The sequence below is a fragment of the Cydia splendana genome, chromosome 19 (genome assembly GCF_910591565.1).
Source record: "Cydia splendana chromosome 19, ilCydSple1.2, whole genome shotgun sequence".
In the NCBI taxonomy this organism is placed as follows: domain Eukaryota; kingdom Metazoa; phylum Arthropoda; class Insecta; order Lepidoptera; family Tortricidae; genus Cydia; species Cydia splendana.
The window spans coordinates 4,047,643-4,066,858 of record NC_085978.1 but is presented as its reverse complement, the minus strand read 5'-3'; the positions used below and the strand labels follow the sequence as shown (position 1 = coordinate 4,066,858).

General features: G+C 36.8%; 1 protein-coding gene and 1 long non-coding RNA gene across 2 annotated transcripts in view; one reads left to right on the top strand and one right to left on the bottom strand.

Moving 5' to 3' along the window:
- LOC134799922 (uncharacterized) overlaps positions 1 to 19,104 on the top strand; it is a 95,229-nt gene extending 76,125 nt beyond the window's left edge. Inside the window, exons 17-24 of the mRNA XM_063772360.1 lie at positions 1,788 to 4,412; positions 6,796 to 6,900; positions 7,398 to 7,513; positions 7,676 to 7,811; positions 10,998 to 11,099; positions 12,228 to 12,351; positions 13,573 to 13,729; positions 15,064 to 19,104. Of these exons, the coding sequence (XP_063628430.1) occupies positions 1,788 to 4,412; positions 6,796 to 6,900; positions 7,398 to 7,513; positions 7,676 to 7,811; positions 10,998 to 11,099; positions 12,228 to 12,351; positions 13,573 to 13,729; positions 15,064 to 15,153 (3,455 nt within the window). The 3' untranslated portion in view covers positions 15,154 to 19,104. The remainder of the gene's footprint in view (positions 1 to 1,787; positions 4,413 to 6,795; positions 6,901 to 7,397; positions 7,514 to 7,675; positions 7,812 to 10,997; positions 11,100 to 12,227; positions 12,352 to 13,572; positions 13,730 to 15,063) is intronic.
- Positions 1 to 19,216, bottom strand: part of LOC134799945 (uncharacterized) — a 280,917-nt gene that overhangs the window by 161,345 nt on the left and 100,356 nt on the right. The gene's annotated exons all lie outside the window — the stretch shown is intronic.

Sequence of the window (19,216 nt, the reverse complement as noted above, 5' to 3'; positions counted from 1 at the left end):
ACGCACTGGAAAAATATTTTTTCATACACATTTTTAGGGTTCCGTACCCAAAGGGTAAAACGGGACCCTATTACTAAGACTCCGCTGTCCGTCCGTCCGTCCGTCCGTCTTGTCACCAGGCTGTATCTCACGAACCGTGATAGCTAGACAGTTGAAATTTTCACAGATGATGTATTTCTGTTGCCGCTATAACAACAAATACTAAAAACAGAATAAAATAAAGATTTAAGTGAGGCTCACATACAACAAACGTGATTTTTGACCGAAGTTAAGCGACGTCGGGCGGGGTAAGTACTTGGATGGGTGACCGTTTTTTTTTGCCGTTTTTTGCATTATGGTACGGAACCCTTCGTGCGCGAGTCCGACTCGCACTTGCCCGGTTTTTTTCATGTATGAGGCGTGAATGTACAAATGATTCTGAGTAAAATGAACCCAAGAAGTCAATATTTTGAAGACATGAATGAAATTTTTTTTTTTTTTAGAAATCGCTCGGGTACGGTTTTAGCAGGATCCCGTTTTACTAGTATAGGTGCTAATATAGTAACTTTCACACGAGGATTCTGTATGCGGAATCCTGCATGCATACTACAGAAAACTGGATCCTGCAAAGAACCGTTCCCGCAAAAAACTGGACGTCAGTGTGAAACTGCTCTAAGATATATTGTGGAGTGCCCTTATGCTGTTAAATTCGAAGCACGAATGTTTTCTTGGACTTGGACAATAAATGTGACGTCCCACGGGTAAAGGTACCTTATGGCGGTTGGCGCTTACGCTAATATTAACGCCGCTCCAATAGTATTGCGGCGCTATGCGACGTAAGCGCCAGCCGCCATAAGGTACCTTTTGTCGTGGAACGTCACAAATAATTCTTGTTATACATAATTAATTGTAAATTTAGAAAAATAAATTTTCATATATTTTCACATAAAACGTAGGTAGTTGTGTGAACAATGTAATTATTTTTGTATAGTTTTCTTGGTTTTTATTCTTTGTTGGTTTTATTATAGTTTTAGATGTTAGTGCATGTTAAATGGTGTAAAACATAGGTAAGATTAGAATGGGTTTTATGTAATATTTACTTGTAAATAGGAAACAACACGACTTGCATGGTAGGGTTTAAACAATCTAAAGGAACATACATAAATAATAATATAATACAAAAAAACATCAGTGAAATTAACTAACGTTGCTGTAACTGTGATGATTTTCGGAAAATATTCTCGAGTTTAATTTTTTAATATACCAATTGTATAAATTAGCTAATCATTAGAAAACAGATGAAGATAGAAAATATTATTTTGGCTAGTCCTTTAGTTTCATTTAAGTACTCTAACTAAGCTACTAAAGCATCACTGCAAATTATTGAGGCATAAAGCATTTTATATATAAAAAAAAAAACAATTAAAAACGTCTTTGTACCGTTAGTTAATATTGCTGTACAAAACGTTATCAAAAATTGTGCTCGGATGTTTTTGAGCACCTTGTTCTCTTCGATATATTTAATATTGATAGTGAATGTTTCGTGGTCGCCACAGTTACAGCATAAGTACTAATTAAGTGTAAAGCTTGCGATGTAGTCGTCACAAACTAACCGACTTACATCATTGTACCGTGTACTACATATCGTCGCTATACTTACTCAACCTCGTATCTGTAACACTCATTTGATGACAAAAACACCCGTATTCGGAATGAAAGAAAAGCGACATTTCCATCAAATGATTGTTGCAGATATGAGGTTGAGTAAGTATAACGACGATATATACCTAATCTATTTGTACATACAGGTGTTAACAGATCAGTCTCGATGGATAGCGTCATCTACTCAGATGACGACAAATCTAGCGAGTTCAGAGACTCCCAAAGCGATATATCTAACAAAGACATATTCAGTAATATCAGAACGAGGTATCTATCCAGAGTACATAGCGTGTCTGACTCTAGTTTGAAAGATACGAGCATAGTCAATCAGGCGTTCTATAAATCCAGTGTTCCCGAGGCAAAGAATGAAGGAATCAAAATTGAAATTGACAATGTTACGACGGATGAAACAAATGATGAAGATAAAGGTTATTTAGACGAACACGACACTTTTAAAAATGCTGAAGATATAAAAGATAGTAAGCTAAAGAGGCAAGATGCTGTTGATGCAGCTGTGGATAAAATTAAGAGGCAAGACGCTATGGATATTGCTGCTGAACAGATAAAAAGGCAAGATGCATTTAATAATGCAGATGAGCCAGAAATATTTGTAGAATGTATAGTTCCTATTGTTGCTAATGATAATCCCAAAGATAAGACCAAATCTGAATCCTTTGAAGTTAAACCTAGAGATGGTACTATGTTTAGTACAAACCTAAAAGGCGTTTATAATGGTAAACCAAAAGCTTACAGTCTAGATAATCTGCATAATCATGGTGAATTTAGAACATCATTAAATGAGGCTACTAGTATAGAGTTTTTAGGTGCTAATAATTATAGTGAGACGTCACTATTTACTGAAGGCTCTGATAGCGTGTTCCTTTCACCTCTTGAGAAAAACAATACATTTGTAAGTGATCACGTAGACCAAACACCGGAACCTAAAACATGTAACGTCTTAGATAAAACAGTATATAAGGAAAGTAACAATAATATACCAGTCGTCAAAGCAGCATCTATTCTTCCTTTCCCATATCCTAATGATATAAAAACATCTCCAACTAATCCGTTTGTACCATTTATTCAAGACGTTATCCCTAAAGTTACTGAAGTTAAAGAAAAGAATATCGCTAACAAATCAGATTCCATTTCAGACCCAAAAATAGTTCCTGAAGACCCTGTTGCAAAAGAGTTTAAGAAAGCTAATGATGACCTTAAATTGACATTTCGCTCGGCGATTGAACGAATTATTAAAAATGGTAGAACAGCGAAAAGGCCTTCGAAGGATATAGACACAGATAAACATGTACAAATTATTGCCGCTGTAAGTAAGAATACAGGAAAAGCAGATAATCAGAGGTGTGACTCTCCTGAAATAGTTAAAATTGAGTTAAACAACAATACGCATGAAAAGGAAAGGGATTTAGATATGATACATTCAAATGTGCCAAAAACATCTAAACTTGTAGAAACAAAATGTTCTAAACATAAAAACCCATTTATAGAAGTTACAAATGAGCCAGCCCCAAATAATTCTGAGCTCGGAGCAACAGTTGATGATAATATTAGTTACCATTTAAAAATAAACACTCTTAGTGATACTTCTTTTGAAAAAGCTCCAGATGCTACTGTCGCTTGTAAAAGTAATCCTACTTTTGAAAATAAGCATCAAAGAATAAAAGGCTTCTTAACTCCAATAAAAATCGTCGATGGTAATATTAGTTTGCAAAGCAGTAATGCGTCATCCCCAATCGTAATAAGTCCAGTCTTAATACAACCAATCTTCTTTAGACCAAATGTCACGCCTGTAGAAGTTAAACAAGAAAGCAAAAAAGCAACAGTTTATTTCGATGATACAGACCAAGTTCGGGCTAATGAGGAAAAGGCTCCTAAAGGTCCATTAAAGGGCGATGACAGTCAAAAGAAAAAGGGACTATATCAAAAGAATTCAAAGTCAAAATTGCCTTTTCTGTCTTGGAAAACGTTTGGATCTAATGAAAGCATATCAGACTCTAAATTATCCCCGACCAAAGTCAAACCTTCTGAAGTTAAAAGCGTCGCTAAGTTGCCTATAAAGCCAAATTTTCTTATTGACAATAAATATTATCAGCCAGTACAGAATGTTCCTTTTCGCATCAATACTTCTCAGTCTCTGGCTTCAACTAGAGTAGATCCTAAGAGAACAGAGAATACTAATCCATTTTTACCACTGTCACATCGAAGACAGTCGTCGGAACTGTCAACAGAAAACTATTACGAGGAAATAGGAGAACCAACCATACCAATTATTGTCGAAAATAACGTTGCTGACGATGACAAAATTAACAAAAATCTTGCCAAAACCGAGCTAGCTAACATCCCAAGAGAAGACATATTAGTTGTACCAAGAAGACCTAAAAGACCTAAGAAAGAGAAGCGTGTCAATCCAAAAATAATACTTACACAAGAAAACGAAGAACCTACTGATATTCGTAAGGAGATGGCTCAAATAACCAAATCCGTAATATCACTATCCAGGTCACCAAGTGCAAAAGAATTGACTAAAAAGCCTATGAGTCCTATAAGTGAAATTGTTCATAATCTAGAAAAAGCCCCAGCGTCTGACGCTCCTAGAAAACTGTCTTTACAAGGTCAGAAAGCGCCTACAATTGAGCCTAACTTCGGTTCTTTGCCTCGCGAAAAAAAGACGTACCACTGGAAGACACTGGAGCACAAAAGACTCTCGCACCCGATCAGGTCTCTGAATGACCCGCTGCCGGCGCGACCGCTACGTAAGTGCAGGCTTCACCGTCCAGTGTGATGTCAATAACTGGGTCTGCTGTCCTTATTAGTGGAAAGTCTTTAAAATCAACAACTTTCGGGTTAAACGCTAGGCCTAAATAACATGTATTTTCTAGAACAATCCCGTAAGGCCCAGTGTTCTACTTATAGTACTAATTACTTAAGTGTTTTCCATCATTTTCAAAAGCATTTATTTTAATTGTTTCGTTCTATTTTAAACCCAAAGAAATTAATTATCTTTATCTATATCCGATTTCAAAACAACTTCTAATATTTCTTGTATTATGGACCATCACGAAAGCCTTCTAAGCTTTGTCTACCCTCCTAAAATCCCCACCATAAAAAAAAATGGCAGTTGGATTTGAAATCAATAGTGAAAGAAATATAAATAGTCGAACTTCTTTTGTTTTGAATACGAGCCAAACAAATACAACTCTGTTCGAATTGAAAATGGTTTTTTGAAGTAAGTATTACGTGTAGGAACGTGAGCCTTACGAAGCTATGCCAATGCCAAATGCTCTGTTGCGGCTGATTTTTAAGATCTGGCCGCTAATAAGGACCATACATATTTCCAAACTGCCAAGGATACATCCCTCCTTTGGTCAGTTTGAAATACCCTACCCGTAAATTACTCGTATGTGAGAAGTAACGTCGAGTGTCGTGTTGTTTGGACTCATGCGGTGGTGGGTGGTGGCGGTCTGTGTGTAGTGTGTCGCAGGCTTTAGTTTTAAGTTGTTATATTTTTGCCCAGAACTGTCTCATTTCAAACACAGACAGAGTTTTATCTTTTTGTTACGCTAGTGCTAGCACTCAAAAGAAAGGGATGAGTATAATTTTCCTGGTTCATACTGACTGACTAGTTGTGTTTGCTATAATTGATTTGTATTTTATAAGCCTGCACAGAGTGACGTGTTGGCTTCACCATTCGCACAAATGTTTAAAAACTGCAGGATCAGTTTTTTCTTCACCACGTGTTCTTAAAGAAGGTAGAGGTTGAAATTAGAGATGCACCGGATATTCGGTTACTATCCGGTATCCGGCCTATCCGGCCATGAATTGAACATCCGATACCGGATAGTGGCCTACTATCCGGCCGGATACCGTATAGTAACATTGCTTGATTTCGGAGTAAACAAAATTGGAATAAGAAACAGTCACGGTTATTATCGTACGGTTTATTATTTTAAAACAATTTAAACATTCCACTCACTTGCACGCGCACTCATTTCGAACTTAGTCCGCGCGAACGTTCACTACGAAACAGGTCAAAACCTGCATAGTGTGCACCTGAAAACCGAAATGTAGGTATAGTTCCGCCGGCCGAATATTCGGCGGCCGGATACCGAATATTCGGCCGATGGTCAGGCCGAATATTCGGTATCCGGTATCCGGCCAAACAACTATCCGTTGCATCTCTAGTTGAAATCACCAGTGCTCAATGCAGTGTTACCAATTCATTTGTGAATTTGTGATTTAGTTAAAACTAAATATATAAATGTGTTTGAATCCGATAATTTTAGTAAAAAACAACATAGGTAGGTACGAAAGCAGTTAATGCGGCTGCATGTTAACTGTATAAACTGTACATTCGAAGACTGAATAAGGTTTACTTGCAGGATTACTTTAAAATACTTAGATCACATTAGCAATTTAGCACAGAATAGTTTAAGTTCGCTTGTATCGCTTAGCTTAAGCACTGTTGATTCAGGCTTATATTTGGTGGCAGTAACTGTTGTTTTAGTACACACACAATAATAAAATGCACTTTAGCATTGTACTTTTGTTTTCAGCGTCTTAAGATTTTCTTTAGTTTAGTAAGTTCTAAAGAAAAATGATAAATTATGCAACAAGTCATAATTCCGTGTTTTTGTTATATCTGAATTAATGTTTTGTTTTAACAATAACATTACTAATAAAAAAGAATCGTCCACACACAAAAAGTTCGGCCGAATACTGTCTTTGCCTTTTAGTGCGTATTTGGAAATAGGAATTCAGAGGCTTTACTGTGAAATCCTTAAAGTGTCTTAGGTCGAGGCGTTCTTAGCATTACTGCACATCTTGGTATTCCTGAGAACGCCTCGGTAATATGCCAAAGCCAAAGGCTCCCTTACCGTGCCATGCCGATAGTGATGGACGCCGGGCCTTATTCAAGGAATATAGATAAATTCGAAATGGAAATTTCGCAGGAAGTATAATTCTAGTGCGCGTTGAATGTAAATACTATCGTCTGAAGATCGGCCGAACCTAAACAATTGTCGAGAAAATTACCTCAGCATTCCTAAACCTTATTGCAACTGGATAAGGTTTACAATGGTCAGTTGTGTAGCTGTTACAGCTAGTGATGGTGTAGTTAATACTAGTATATTTGTACAGCGATGCCGCCCAGAACAGAGGAGCCTCCGCCTCCCCCGCCGCTGCTGACCAGCGCTTCGCTGCAAGACATCATGGCGACTGCCGCCTCACATCGACGGACCAAGGGTAATTTCAAAAGTTTTTAAAGATAAGACTAGTACTAAGTACTAGAACTGATTTTAGTAAGGCACATGCCTTCGGAACTAGCTTTATCTGTTAAGAAAACGTACACCAATTGCAAAACAGAGATCCGACCACGTTTTCCTAGAAAGAAGCCTTTGAACGGCATACTCTTTCCCTGATAAACCAACGAACCTGCTTTTACATTGAACATTCTTTTTCTTTTCGTCTCGAGGTTACTTTTTCATACGATGGATGCATGCCTAGTAGGCATGAGCATTCATTTCTCTTTTTTCCGCTCTCAATTTCTAAGTTGCCTTGTTGAAATGTTTTTAATGACTTAGAAAAATACCTAATTATTCGTTACGCAAAAGTTACAAAACAGTTTAAAAGTGAAATGAAATCTTTCGAAGAAGAACGGCTTTGGCAAAGCTTTCGAAATGGTCTCGTGCTGGATGTTATTGGTTAAATTCATATGCCTAATCGTGTATGATTTGTTTCAGGCGTGTCTCGCCAAGACTCCCGGCTTTCGGTGAAATCACTCATCGAGAGTATAGAGAACGCGGCTAAAGCCGCCAAGCAGTCGCCAGCCACAACCCCCGTTACGGAGTGGCCTACGGTGAGTTCCTATTAAACCCCCACCCCGTTGGGACGAAAAATCGACCGACTTCACACGAACCGTTTATGTCATCATTTTAAAGATTTACAAGAAAACTCACACGATTTACAAGTGATTGCACATTTAAAAGAAAAGTAAAACAAATTGATTTCTCGAATCCAGGTCCCCCCGCCACCAGCAGCAGCCCCTACCGCCCCGGTGAAGAACGGGCTCGCGGAGCCGGCGCCGCCCGGCAACGGCCTCAACTACGCCAAGCCCCCCGCGCCGCGCGCCGCCCGCGTCTCGCCCGTCTCTACCGGTAAGTGCACGAGCGTAGTCATAGGCCTGCTCGGCTGGCCTCCATAGCCAAACCATTCATTGTAAGTAAGTATAGTCAGGCCGACTTTGTCAGTAGAAAACGCAACATGCAAAATTACGCTTGAAGTTGAACCGCTGAACCGATTTGGACAAAACTTGATATGGAGATAGTTTGGGCCCCGAGAAAGGACATAGGGTAGTTTTTATCAATCATCATCATCCCACGCAGACGAAGTCGCGGGCGGAAGCTAGTGAAATATAAATTGATCAAGCCTATATTTTCAAATTTGGCGCCTTTTCTACTGACAAAACTGTCTTGCCAGAGTATATTAACCCCTTTATTCATAAACGCGCTACAAGCCCCAATTAGTTAATTTATGTTTTATCCCTTTCTTACAAATACACAAATCAAATTGACAGATTAAGACAAATGATTATTAGCTCCTTTAGGCTTTCAGCGCATTTATGAATAAGGGGGTAGATGTGTAAAATCTAAGACAAATTCGTGTTTCAAATTTGACAACAAATCTGGATGGCGCTGTATGGATCCGTACATTATGCGGTAACCCTGGTTGTTAAATATTGACGGCAAGCAATTCAGTTAAACATAATTCGCTGCCCCAATATTACAGGGTTCTATGTTTCACTTTTATCGAACTGAAATTTGAACATTGTCATAGTGACATTAAGTCGAATTTCAACTATCTTGAAAATGTAACATACAACCCTGTATTATTGGGGCAGCGATATGGCACCATACAACACCATTTTCAATTGTGAAACTCGGGGCATGATTTTTTCCGTAGAATTTACACATTTTATACAATGAATAACTATTAAAAAATATAAATAACTCGTGTAACTTTGTATTTTTGTCCCTAATGTCAATTATACGGGATAGATTGCCAAAAACTAGCCACCCACAATAGTTTTCCAATTTAGTGATCTCCGTGAACAAAATTGGTGGCAAATGAGGGGAAAAAGTAGCTGAATTAGATTACTTTAGTGACCAGTTACTGGCAATTTATTTAATATGTGCATCCATAGTAAATGTATCTATAGGTGAATAACTATGTCTAATATTTTTTTTATATAATTTTAAATGTCCTCCCCCGTCGCATGACGTATTCTGCTTTTTATTCTTACAGCATGGAGGAATGAGAGAGGCGCTTAATGCCAACCTTGCCATCTCTTTCTAACTTGTGTGTGTTCGCAACTATTTATTAACTTTTAATGCATGCGCATTCATACAAATATCTGTGTTTAATATATAAAAATGGTGCTCGAAAATACGTAAAATAAAGGCTTAATTTTTTTATTCAACGTTGCATTTTCTAACCTTGATTCCTTTGTTATTTATAAAGAACTAATTACAATTAATATATTATAGTTCCAAAGCTAACAAAAGCATGGCTTATAAAAAAGATGCTGAGTTAAGTTAAACTGATTTTATACTCCATTTATTAAAATGACACTTCGATTGGCCAATCTACTATAGTAAGAACGAAGGATTTCTTACATTGACCTGCCATTTGCCATCTCTATCGCTATCGCACGCACACAATTATTGCTGTCCCTCTCGTACAGTGGCATTGATCACCGGCATCATGGGCGGAACAGCAATATAACATGCGTGTGATAGAGATAATAAATGGTGGGTTAACCCTTAAATGCATCATTTTTTCTTTTTGCCCGAAATTAATATATGTATCACATAATTGTTTGCCGATTCTAGGAAAAATAGTAAAAAAAAATATAACTTCGATTTTCACTGCGAAATCAGTGTTAGAAGTTGAATTGGCTAAATCATATTTATGTAAATATGTAATTTTCAGTAATAGATATATGAATTTATTTACTACCATTAGAAAGGTACACTATTTGTGATAAACCTATGATAAAGTTTTTAAATATAAAATAATTACAAACCCCGAAAACACCGTTCAAAATCACATACTAAAAAATATCAACTTCTGGATTTTTTCAAGCTTTCCGACTTTTCGTCTTCAAACAAATGGAATTTTTATAAATTAAAAATATTGCGTCATTTTAACCCTTAAATCATCACCCTACTACTTGACGTTTGGTATAAAGGTGCGTTCAAGAACGTAAGCCTTTTTTTAAATCTGTGAGCTGTCTAATGCTTTGTAGACATTTGGCAACACTATGCATTTAAGGGTTAAATATACGAAATTCTTCGTGCTTTGCGTCATTACTTTAAAATCCGATCTGTCAGATTATGTACTGAAATGATTGGACTGGGCTTATTGGGTAGGTAGTAAGATTCTAATCGAGATGTCAGTTTGAAATCTGGGTTATGAAAACAGAGAATAAAAAATATTTTTTGGGATATTTGTGTTTGTTGTTTTGGATATGGTGTCACTGCAGTTATATTTTGATCAAATGTTGTCATTGTTGATCAATAATGTAGCTAAGAGCTGATGAAAATGTTTGATCGTGGATTTTTCAATGATAGTTGATTATTTGCCAACATTTTACAATATTTCACTATGTGGGATAAAGTTCTTTGTGATCGTCGTAGAAAAATATATCGTCAACGTAGTGAATAAAGAATCGGGAGTAATTATAATTGCTTATTTTAAGTATGAGAATTTTTATTGTGACCTACCTTCGACATTAGTGATGTCATATGTAGAAGTACCTATGTACCTAACTGGCATTTAATCTCCTATCATTTAACGATAAGAAGCCTGGTGGCAAAGTTATATTTCTAGTAAACAAACTTAATTACTTCAATAAGTTATATGTTAAGGCTCTGTTTAAACGATGAAAGACAGAGCCGGAATAATTCTGTTAAGAATTAATGTATTTTACATTTATATTTGACCTAAAATTAATACATAGATTTCGTTTAAAAAATAGACAAAATTATTTTTCGCTTACATAAGTAAAGAAAACAGTATCAGCAGTAAATACTATAAGTAGTGCAAAATAATTTGGAGTCGCAATTTTGACGGTTAAAGTAATTTACTGAGCCGTCCTGCGCCATCTACTTTAACTGCCAACATTGATGTTACATTATTCTGCATTATTTCACTCACTTAATTCATTTTTATCTATGGCTGTAGCCTGTAGTCAATAAAAAAACTCAGCCTTAAAACTGTAATGCCCTGTTTGCCACCTGGTTGTATTGTTCCGCTTTGTACCGTGTCTAACCCGCGGGCAGAGGGCGCGGCGAGCGCCAACATCCCGGACGAGCAGCGCGCGCTCTCGCTGCAGCAGAAGGCCATCGAGAGCTTCGTGCGCCGCAACAGCTACGGGGACATATGTGAGTCGCAAGCGGAGAAGTTTCACTACACAACTAGTTTGGACTCATTAACTTCGTTGAACCCACCCTAACCTACCTACATCTATCTACCAGCCTACCTTCCCCAGCCATCTACTTACCCTAACCTACCTACTATCTACGTATCTACCGACCTATATAGTTCGTTTTTTTAGCATTAGAAAGAAGGTAAGCGATCTTGACATGTCTTTTAATTGAAAAACTCTTTTTAAAAATCAGTAAACTTATGAAAGCAGAAGAATATAAATGATCGTATTAGATTTATTCGTGCTCTTGTGTTGGAGGCCAAGACTCATTTTGGGTCACCGCGCCAACCAACTAAGTAAGTATTAGATTCATAATTGTTACATATTTGCCGTGACTTATTTTTAAAACGTGTTTTTCAATAAAAAGACACATCAAGATTGTTTACCTTATTTCTAATGCCAAAAAAACGAACTATAGTATGAATTATCTGAGATGATTTTTTCGCTTAAAACCCTAAGCTGTTAAACAAAAGGCATTGTTTATTTTGTGCCCCGCGGTGGCTACCGAATTTCTCCTTAGTGAGAAGGATCAAGGCCCTTTAAAAGGCAATTTTAGCGTTGAGGTGAAAAAAATCATCTCAGATAATTCAAACTTTACCTATCTCCCAAATTCCGACCAACCTACCTACCTAAATTTGCCGTATTTTTCAAATTCAGTTCAATAAAAAATACTTGAACTCCTTGCTTTGAAATTGCGATTTTGATGGTGAAATAAATATTATAGGACAATTTCAATGTATTTTTTAAATGGAACAAATCGAATGGTACCTAGATTTTGAAACTTTTGGGTCTTTTATTTTTTTATCATTTCCATATATTTTTCTAGTATCCAACTTACTCGTATTGTGATAAATTACTCATTTTCTATCTATTTACCTAGTTTTCGTTATAAAATTCAACACGTGCCATCCCTATTAAACATGGCAATAATGGAAGACGAAAATAATGAATGAATGAATAGCTTTTAAATTTTTTATTGTAAGAACATTTCTTGATGTGTATTATTGAGCGGCATCGTCTTTTAGACTAAGCTCGATAAATAAAGATAAAAAAAATTGGCAATAATGTCAATAATTATATCCAGGTGAACGAAAGGACCCGCTCAACGCGCTACAAGTGAAGAACGGCGGTTCCAAGAGGAACGCGCTTCTCAAGTGGTGCCAACAGAAGACGGCCGGATATAGTAACATCGACATCACTAATTTCAGGTAACGGTGCAGCTGATTTTCATATTGGTTGACTTATAACATAATATTTGGACGCAACAACTGATAAAACTTGCAACACCTTATTACTATTACTACTTTCAAAATTTTACAAACTAGTGAGCTGTAGCCCTCCCGAATCCCCATGGATCAGCCATTTTAGAATAGGCCTGTTGCAAGTAACAAAGAATCACGGAAATAATGGTTTCAAAGAAACATATATTATGTTAATATGATTCTAAAAAATGGCCCAATCTTAGTATAAACTGAAGGATTATTAATATATTCAATAAAATAAAACTGTAAAATTCTCCAATCGGCCATTATTACTGAAACGCCAATCAGAAGCGTTCTAAACAGTGACGTCATCAATCCATAACATATTTCTTAGAGCAACATAGACAACCTCATTGACCGAAATCCATACGTTCTCACCAAAGAGTTCGGAGGGGCAAAAAAAAATGTTATTTCGCCACTAAACATTTATTACGTCCAAAAAATATTATTACACGATATAAAAGAGATATCTATTTGTTATTATCTAAATAAAATGCTAAATAATACGATATTTCACCAACAAACTTTTTTAATTATTTGGCTGAATGGAACTATCATTGCCATGTTGGCTGTCGTAACTAGAAAAAATGAAAAATTAAAAAGTAAAACCGGCACTCGGTGATTTTCACTCAAAATTTACATGTATCTAAATAATTAATCTTAAATTGCAACCGTGTGAGAGTTTTTGTGTAAAATGAGTTATTGTGATAAATTTGTGTAATGTATTTATGACCCTAATCGTAATATATGGTGCTGAATTAACAATATCATTCGGATTCAAGGGAAATTCGTAACTGTAAGTATGTAAACAATGTCTACCACCCTACCACCAACTAAATGGTGACGTCACAAATGTCGTGCGAGGCGTTTTCGCGCGAGTTTTAAACTAGCTATAATAAAATGCAATTATTTATGTTAAATCTTATGAGTATAGCTGAAATATTGTGTTTTTCGGAACCAATACAAGTGTACCGACAATAATAAAACGGATTTCAAAATTTGTCATCAGGCCTATTGTCGAACTCGCGATCTGTAGACGAGAATCTTCGGACATACATTACGAAAGCATTATTGCCCAAGTTGATACGGAGATTAGCTTCGGTCGGATTTAATAAAGGATCGGTTTTCTGCTAATTAAAGTACGTACACGTTATATCTTGTCAACAGTTCATCGTGGAATGACGGCATGGCGTTATGTGCCTTGCTACATTCCTACCTCGGCGAAGCGCGCATCCCTTACGCGGCGTTATCACCGCACGACCAGCGCACCAACTTCAGCGTGGCCTGTGCGGCCGCTGAGGCCGTCGGTATACCGACCACGCTGGTATGTACTGTATTGTAGCCAGTTTACTGGTGTAGTTAGAGCGCTCTCGTCGCTATGCTATAGTGAACAGCTCATCGGAACGACAGCATGGCGTTATGCGCCTTGCTACACTCTTACCTCGGCGAAGCGCGCATCCCTTACGCGGCGTTATCACCGCACGACCAGCGCACCAACTTCAGCGTGGCCTGTGCGGCCGCTGAGGCCGTCGGTATACCGACCACGCTGGTATGTACTGTGTTGTTGTCACCAGTTACTGGTGTAGTTAGAGCGCTCTCGTCGCTATGATATAGTGAACAGCTCATCGGAACGACGGCATGGCGCTGTGCGTGCTCCTACACTCTTACCTCGGCGAAGCGCGCATCCCTTAGGTACGCGGCGTTATCACGACGAGCAGACCAGCCGCACGACCAGCGCACCAACTTCAGCGTGGCCTGTGCGGCCGCTGAAGCTGTTGGCATACCGACCACGCTGGTAAGTAACGGATCCCTTTGTTTGACATAATTATTGAAAGTCATAAATGTCATAATGTAAATATTGTCAGATTATCATTAGTCATAATTCTGAAACCGTTAACTTTTCAGGGTTTTCGTAAGGTTATCTTATAGATAGAATCCTGAAAAGTTACGCGTTTCTGAGGGAAACCATATTATGAGTAACGAAAATGCGGACAAACTATACATTATGACTATGACTTAAAACTTTATGGGAAACAATAGAGACCCGGTATGCAATCTCCATAAGTCCATACTATCTAAATCCAAGCTTCTATTCTATGTTATGTATTCATCCATTAAATCCAAGGGTTGCAGTAGGGCCGAGATCGGACACGATTTAATTGTGTCTTTAAAGCGAACCAGAGGGCCGAAAGGTTGACGGTGAGTATTGAGGCCCCGCGAAGGCCGTCCGATCTCGGCATGCTTTTTATCCCTGTCACGACGCCTTTTTGCGAATGTAGATTAGATCCGCAAATTTTTCGCGTCTTGTTCCCCTATTTTGGTCGGCATTTTGTCCCGCGACAAAGAGATTAGAGAATGATAATACAGCCATTGTCGCCTCCTCGTTGTTGGTTCGCGGTTGTGTCCGTCTGGTCCGTTAATACACACTTTTTCTATTGACCGTCACAAAACTGACACACAAAACTTGTATGAAAAACTGAGAACACCTATTTCTTTGTTTAAATCAATATTCCTCGTAATTCTGTAGTCGACATAACCCAAAGTTTAAAAATAAAGTTAATGGTATACTTTTTATTTGAAAACCCCCAGGTATACATATAGTATGCTACCTAGCTACTAAGTTTGGAGTGGGCTTAACATAGGTAACATTCTTTCCAGAATATACAAGACATGATCCAGCAGGAGCGACCCGACTGGCAGCAGGTAATGGCTTACGTGACCAGCATCTACAAACACTTCGAAACGTAACTTAACACCTTATTCCTTACACTCTAGAATTCATAATCATTCAACACACTACGCGCAGTTGTGACTTTTAGACACGTACATAATTACGAGTAGAGTTAGACCAAGATAAGTCTGCAGCGATTTTGATAGCCCAGACTATGCAAGTGTTATTTTAAACGTCACACTTCTATGAAATTATGACGTATAAGGTCACATCACAGTCTGTCCTGTCAAAATAGTTGCAGAGTTATCCTGGTTAACTCTATCTTATATGTACAGAAACTTCGAAATGCAACTTTATACCATAAGACTATTGATTTGGAGCTTATATCCGGTCGCATCATCACCATTTTAGGTGTCATGAAAAAAATACTAGGTCTTGTCAGAGGTAAACCAGTCTTATACTGGATATAACTCTGTAGTAAAAATGTTTAGATTAGTGTATTGTTACATATAGGCACGTGTGACAATTTAAATGAAAACAGTTTTGAAATGGTAAGTAAAGTTACATGATTTTTGCCTAGAAGCATTCAATTTATTTTGGTTATTATTCGCAATGGAATCTCAAAAACGCGGTGGTTTTAAAAAAATTACGCAATTACAGAAATTCTGTAAATAAAATACTACGATTGAAATAGTATATGAATTCATTAATTTATACATTCAGTATTTGAATGTTGAATCATTTTATTCGATTACGTACGAATTCCGCGATGATATCAATATTTTTCTAAATTAGTTTCTGAAGTAACTTCACATGCCATTTTAAAACGAACTTTTGTGAAATAAAAAGTGCTGTGAGAAGGTTGTATTGACATTCCTACACTACGAAGTTATCCTCCTAAGGCCCAGCCATACAAATGAAAAATGCAAAATTTGCCACAGAAATTTGAACCATTAGTGTAGGAAATAGAGTTAATTTTGCGTTGTTTAAAAGCTGAACGAAACAAAGCAAAAGCAACTCTGTAGCAATCGAATATGATTTAAATTTCATTGAACTGAATAAGTGCTATAGGTAGGACCTTGGGCCTTAGGAGGGTATGTACGGTTCCCACCGACCGGGCTGGAGTCTGGCTGCGCCGGAGCGCCTATTCAATGTGCCTATGCATTATGTATGGCAGAAGCGATGGGATCCGACCGGAGCCGTCCGCCCGCAGGCAGCCGACCGGCGCCCGTTCGGTGGGATACATTAGTGTGATATGCAGCAGTTGCCGAGTGGCTTCTTATTGCCTTACTTATAATGAAACTGAGAAGAGTAATTGTTGATGTCACCTTGCGAACCTCACTGTCCGTTGAAAAGGACGAAATTTCTAACTTCGTATAACTTTTTCATGTCATACTATTTTGAATCCGTCGCGGTTATCTCGCAAACGGGGTTCCGCCGGCAGTTGCGGTGTGTGAGCAATACAGCAATATGTATGTTTGTACGTATATAAACTTATATAATACATATAAGTATGTATGTAGCTCTGCACGCAACCGAAGCGGCGTTTGGGGTCCGCATTCAATGGCAAATCTTATTTCTTACAATTTCTATATACATATGTTAGTACTCTAATTCCTTGATTGTAGCGACACTAAACTGGAGAGATGATATCAACAATTGTAAATACTCTAAATGGCCTTGAAAGCGTGATATTGAGAAGAAGTGAGGAATTATTGTGAATTGTGACGTCCGTCTTTCCATGCTAGAAGACTGATTGGTTAACTAAGATTAGAACGAGGTTAGACTATCTAGGAGTATGGGTTTTGTGATTAGATTATTAGCAAACATCGGAGAGATTTCGCTGTAATATTGTCTTTGACATGTAAGAGCGTTTTTACATTGTCTGATCCGATATCGGATGTCGACTACGACCGTAAAGTAAAATGTAAAAAAGTGCCTTTCGGGTCGGACAGTGTAGATAGGACGTAATTTTTGAGTAAAGTTTTTTTTTAATAAATGAAAAACTGTATATTAATCTTTTAAACACATTTTTGCTCATAATCTGTTCTACAAAACCATTTACTGGAATTCAAGTAGAATTGATATTGGATTGATGGCCTTAAGATTGCATTTAGTATATTTTTCCACTATTATAGTAATGTATCTTAGTAGGTAATATTCCAATATATTATATATTTAGCTATAATCCGGCTAATTCCATGTATCGATTATGTATCAAAGATAATTAATTGTAAAGGAGGACAATCTTAAGAAAAATCCGTGCAATAAATTTGACAGCTGAAGTAGATGGCGCTGCACGGCTCCGTACATTAACACATTCACTGCCCCCAACGCACATGTGCGTCCACCGTCATACAAGTTTGTTCCTAGGCCACGCCCCCTGGCAGTGAATGCGTTAAACGGTAAATCTGTCAAAAGTTGACCTTTTTTTGACATTTAGCTACGTTACCACAAAACATGGCGATGCGAAGTGTCATCTAGTTAAGCTGTCAAAATCAGTGCCGTGATTTTTTTCTTAGACTATACTATACGACGCTGACTTTACAAATGTACAGTCAGCGTCGTATAGTAGGTAGCATCCAAAGTATTCATATAGTTCGGTACGCCGTACAAATTATATGGTGTACCGAATTATTTGAATATTTTTGGATGCTACCTACTTTACGACGCTGACTGTACTCCCTTTCTACTATCAAAAAATCTTTGCTTTGTATGTGAGTATATAATATAATCATCTTTGTTGTCAATGCTATCATTTTGTTATTTCATCATTCAAAATCTAAAAATCAACCTGGGCTTACCTAACCTAAAATATTTTTTTAGTCTTCAACATCCTATTTTTTTTGACGAAACAAAATGATAGCGTTGATACATATTCCTTAATATTTTCTAAGATATTGCTAGTAAAGATAAAGTCATATTTTGCCTATGCTTTACGCCAATATACATATGTAGGTATTTTTATAATCGCTTCACCATTGTACATGTATTTTTCTATTACTCTTAGATATACGTAAGTTTATTATGTCTTTCATTATTGTGTATTCGTATTTTGTATCTGTATCTTGTTATGAAATATCTAACCTATAAATTATACCTTAAGTCGCGAATTACGGTTGAATTTCGCATACTGCGTGCGTACATAAGTTAATGACACAGCTAGAACCTAATATAGACCTTAAATATATCTTCCACAGAGTTTATTCATAACTCATCTTTAATATCCGTGTTCGTGTACAAAATACGGTTAATTTATAAAATTGGACTTGACCAATCACAGATGAGTTTTTATCGAACATAAAATGCTGTGATTTGATTGGTTGAAATGGATTCTTTTAGAATTATTTTAAAATTAATTTAGCAAGTACGAGTGAATGTTTTTATTATTATGAAGTTTTATTGAATGCGCATGACTGGATTGATTTTGCCGATTGTATTTTATTGTGAACGTGATATTTTTAAGAATTGAACATCAACGGGCGATTTTTACAAGTTCGAACCTTAATTTCAATTGCACGTCTAAAATGCAAATATATATACATACCTTGTGAAATAAGTGTATGTTCTCTATTAACGGAATATTTCTTAACCCTTTATAAGGCATAAGGGTGTCAAGAATTATGCAAAATTGAACCCTATCACTTTGAAATAAAGTTCAAAATCAGGTGGGAAATATATTTCTTCTGTCTTATAAAGGCTTAAAATTGTTAGCAATCATTATTTTGCGAAAATACTTAATATTTGTCGTCATCAAAACAGTTCAATAGCTTGAAGAAAGCTTATTATTAATTCTAGAAAATATTACCTATTTTTGAAGTTTTTCGGTAATTGGGAAAACTTAAGATTTAGTTCGATCTCTGTTGAAAATATGAACAATCTTCCTGTAAGAAGATAATTTAATTATTATGAGGGTAATATTACTTGGTTACCTTTGTTTGTTGAATGTATTCAGAACTATTAATTATCTATTTTGATATGATTGTACCTGTGTAAATATAGCCTAATTAAAGTTCCTTATTTATAAACTTTGTGTTTTTATCCTTTAAATTAACAACCATGCTAAGTTTTCATATCAAGTATAGCGTTATATCATGGACGGAATATATTCACGGTGGCTAAAAAATAAAGACTTGCATT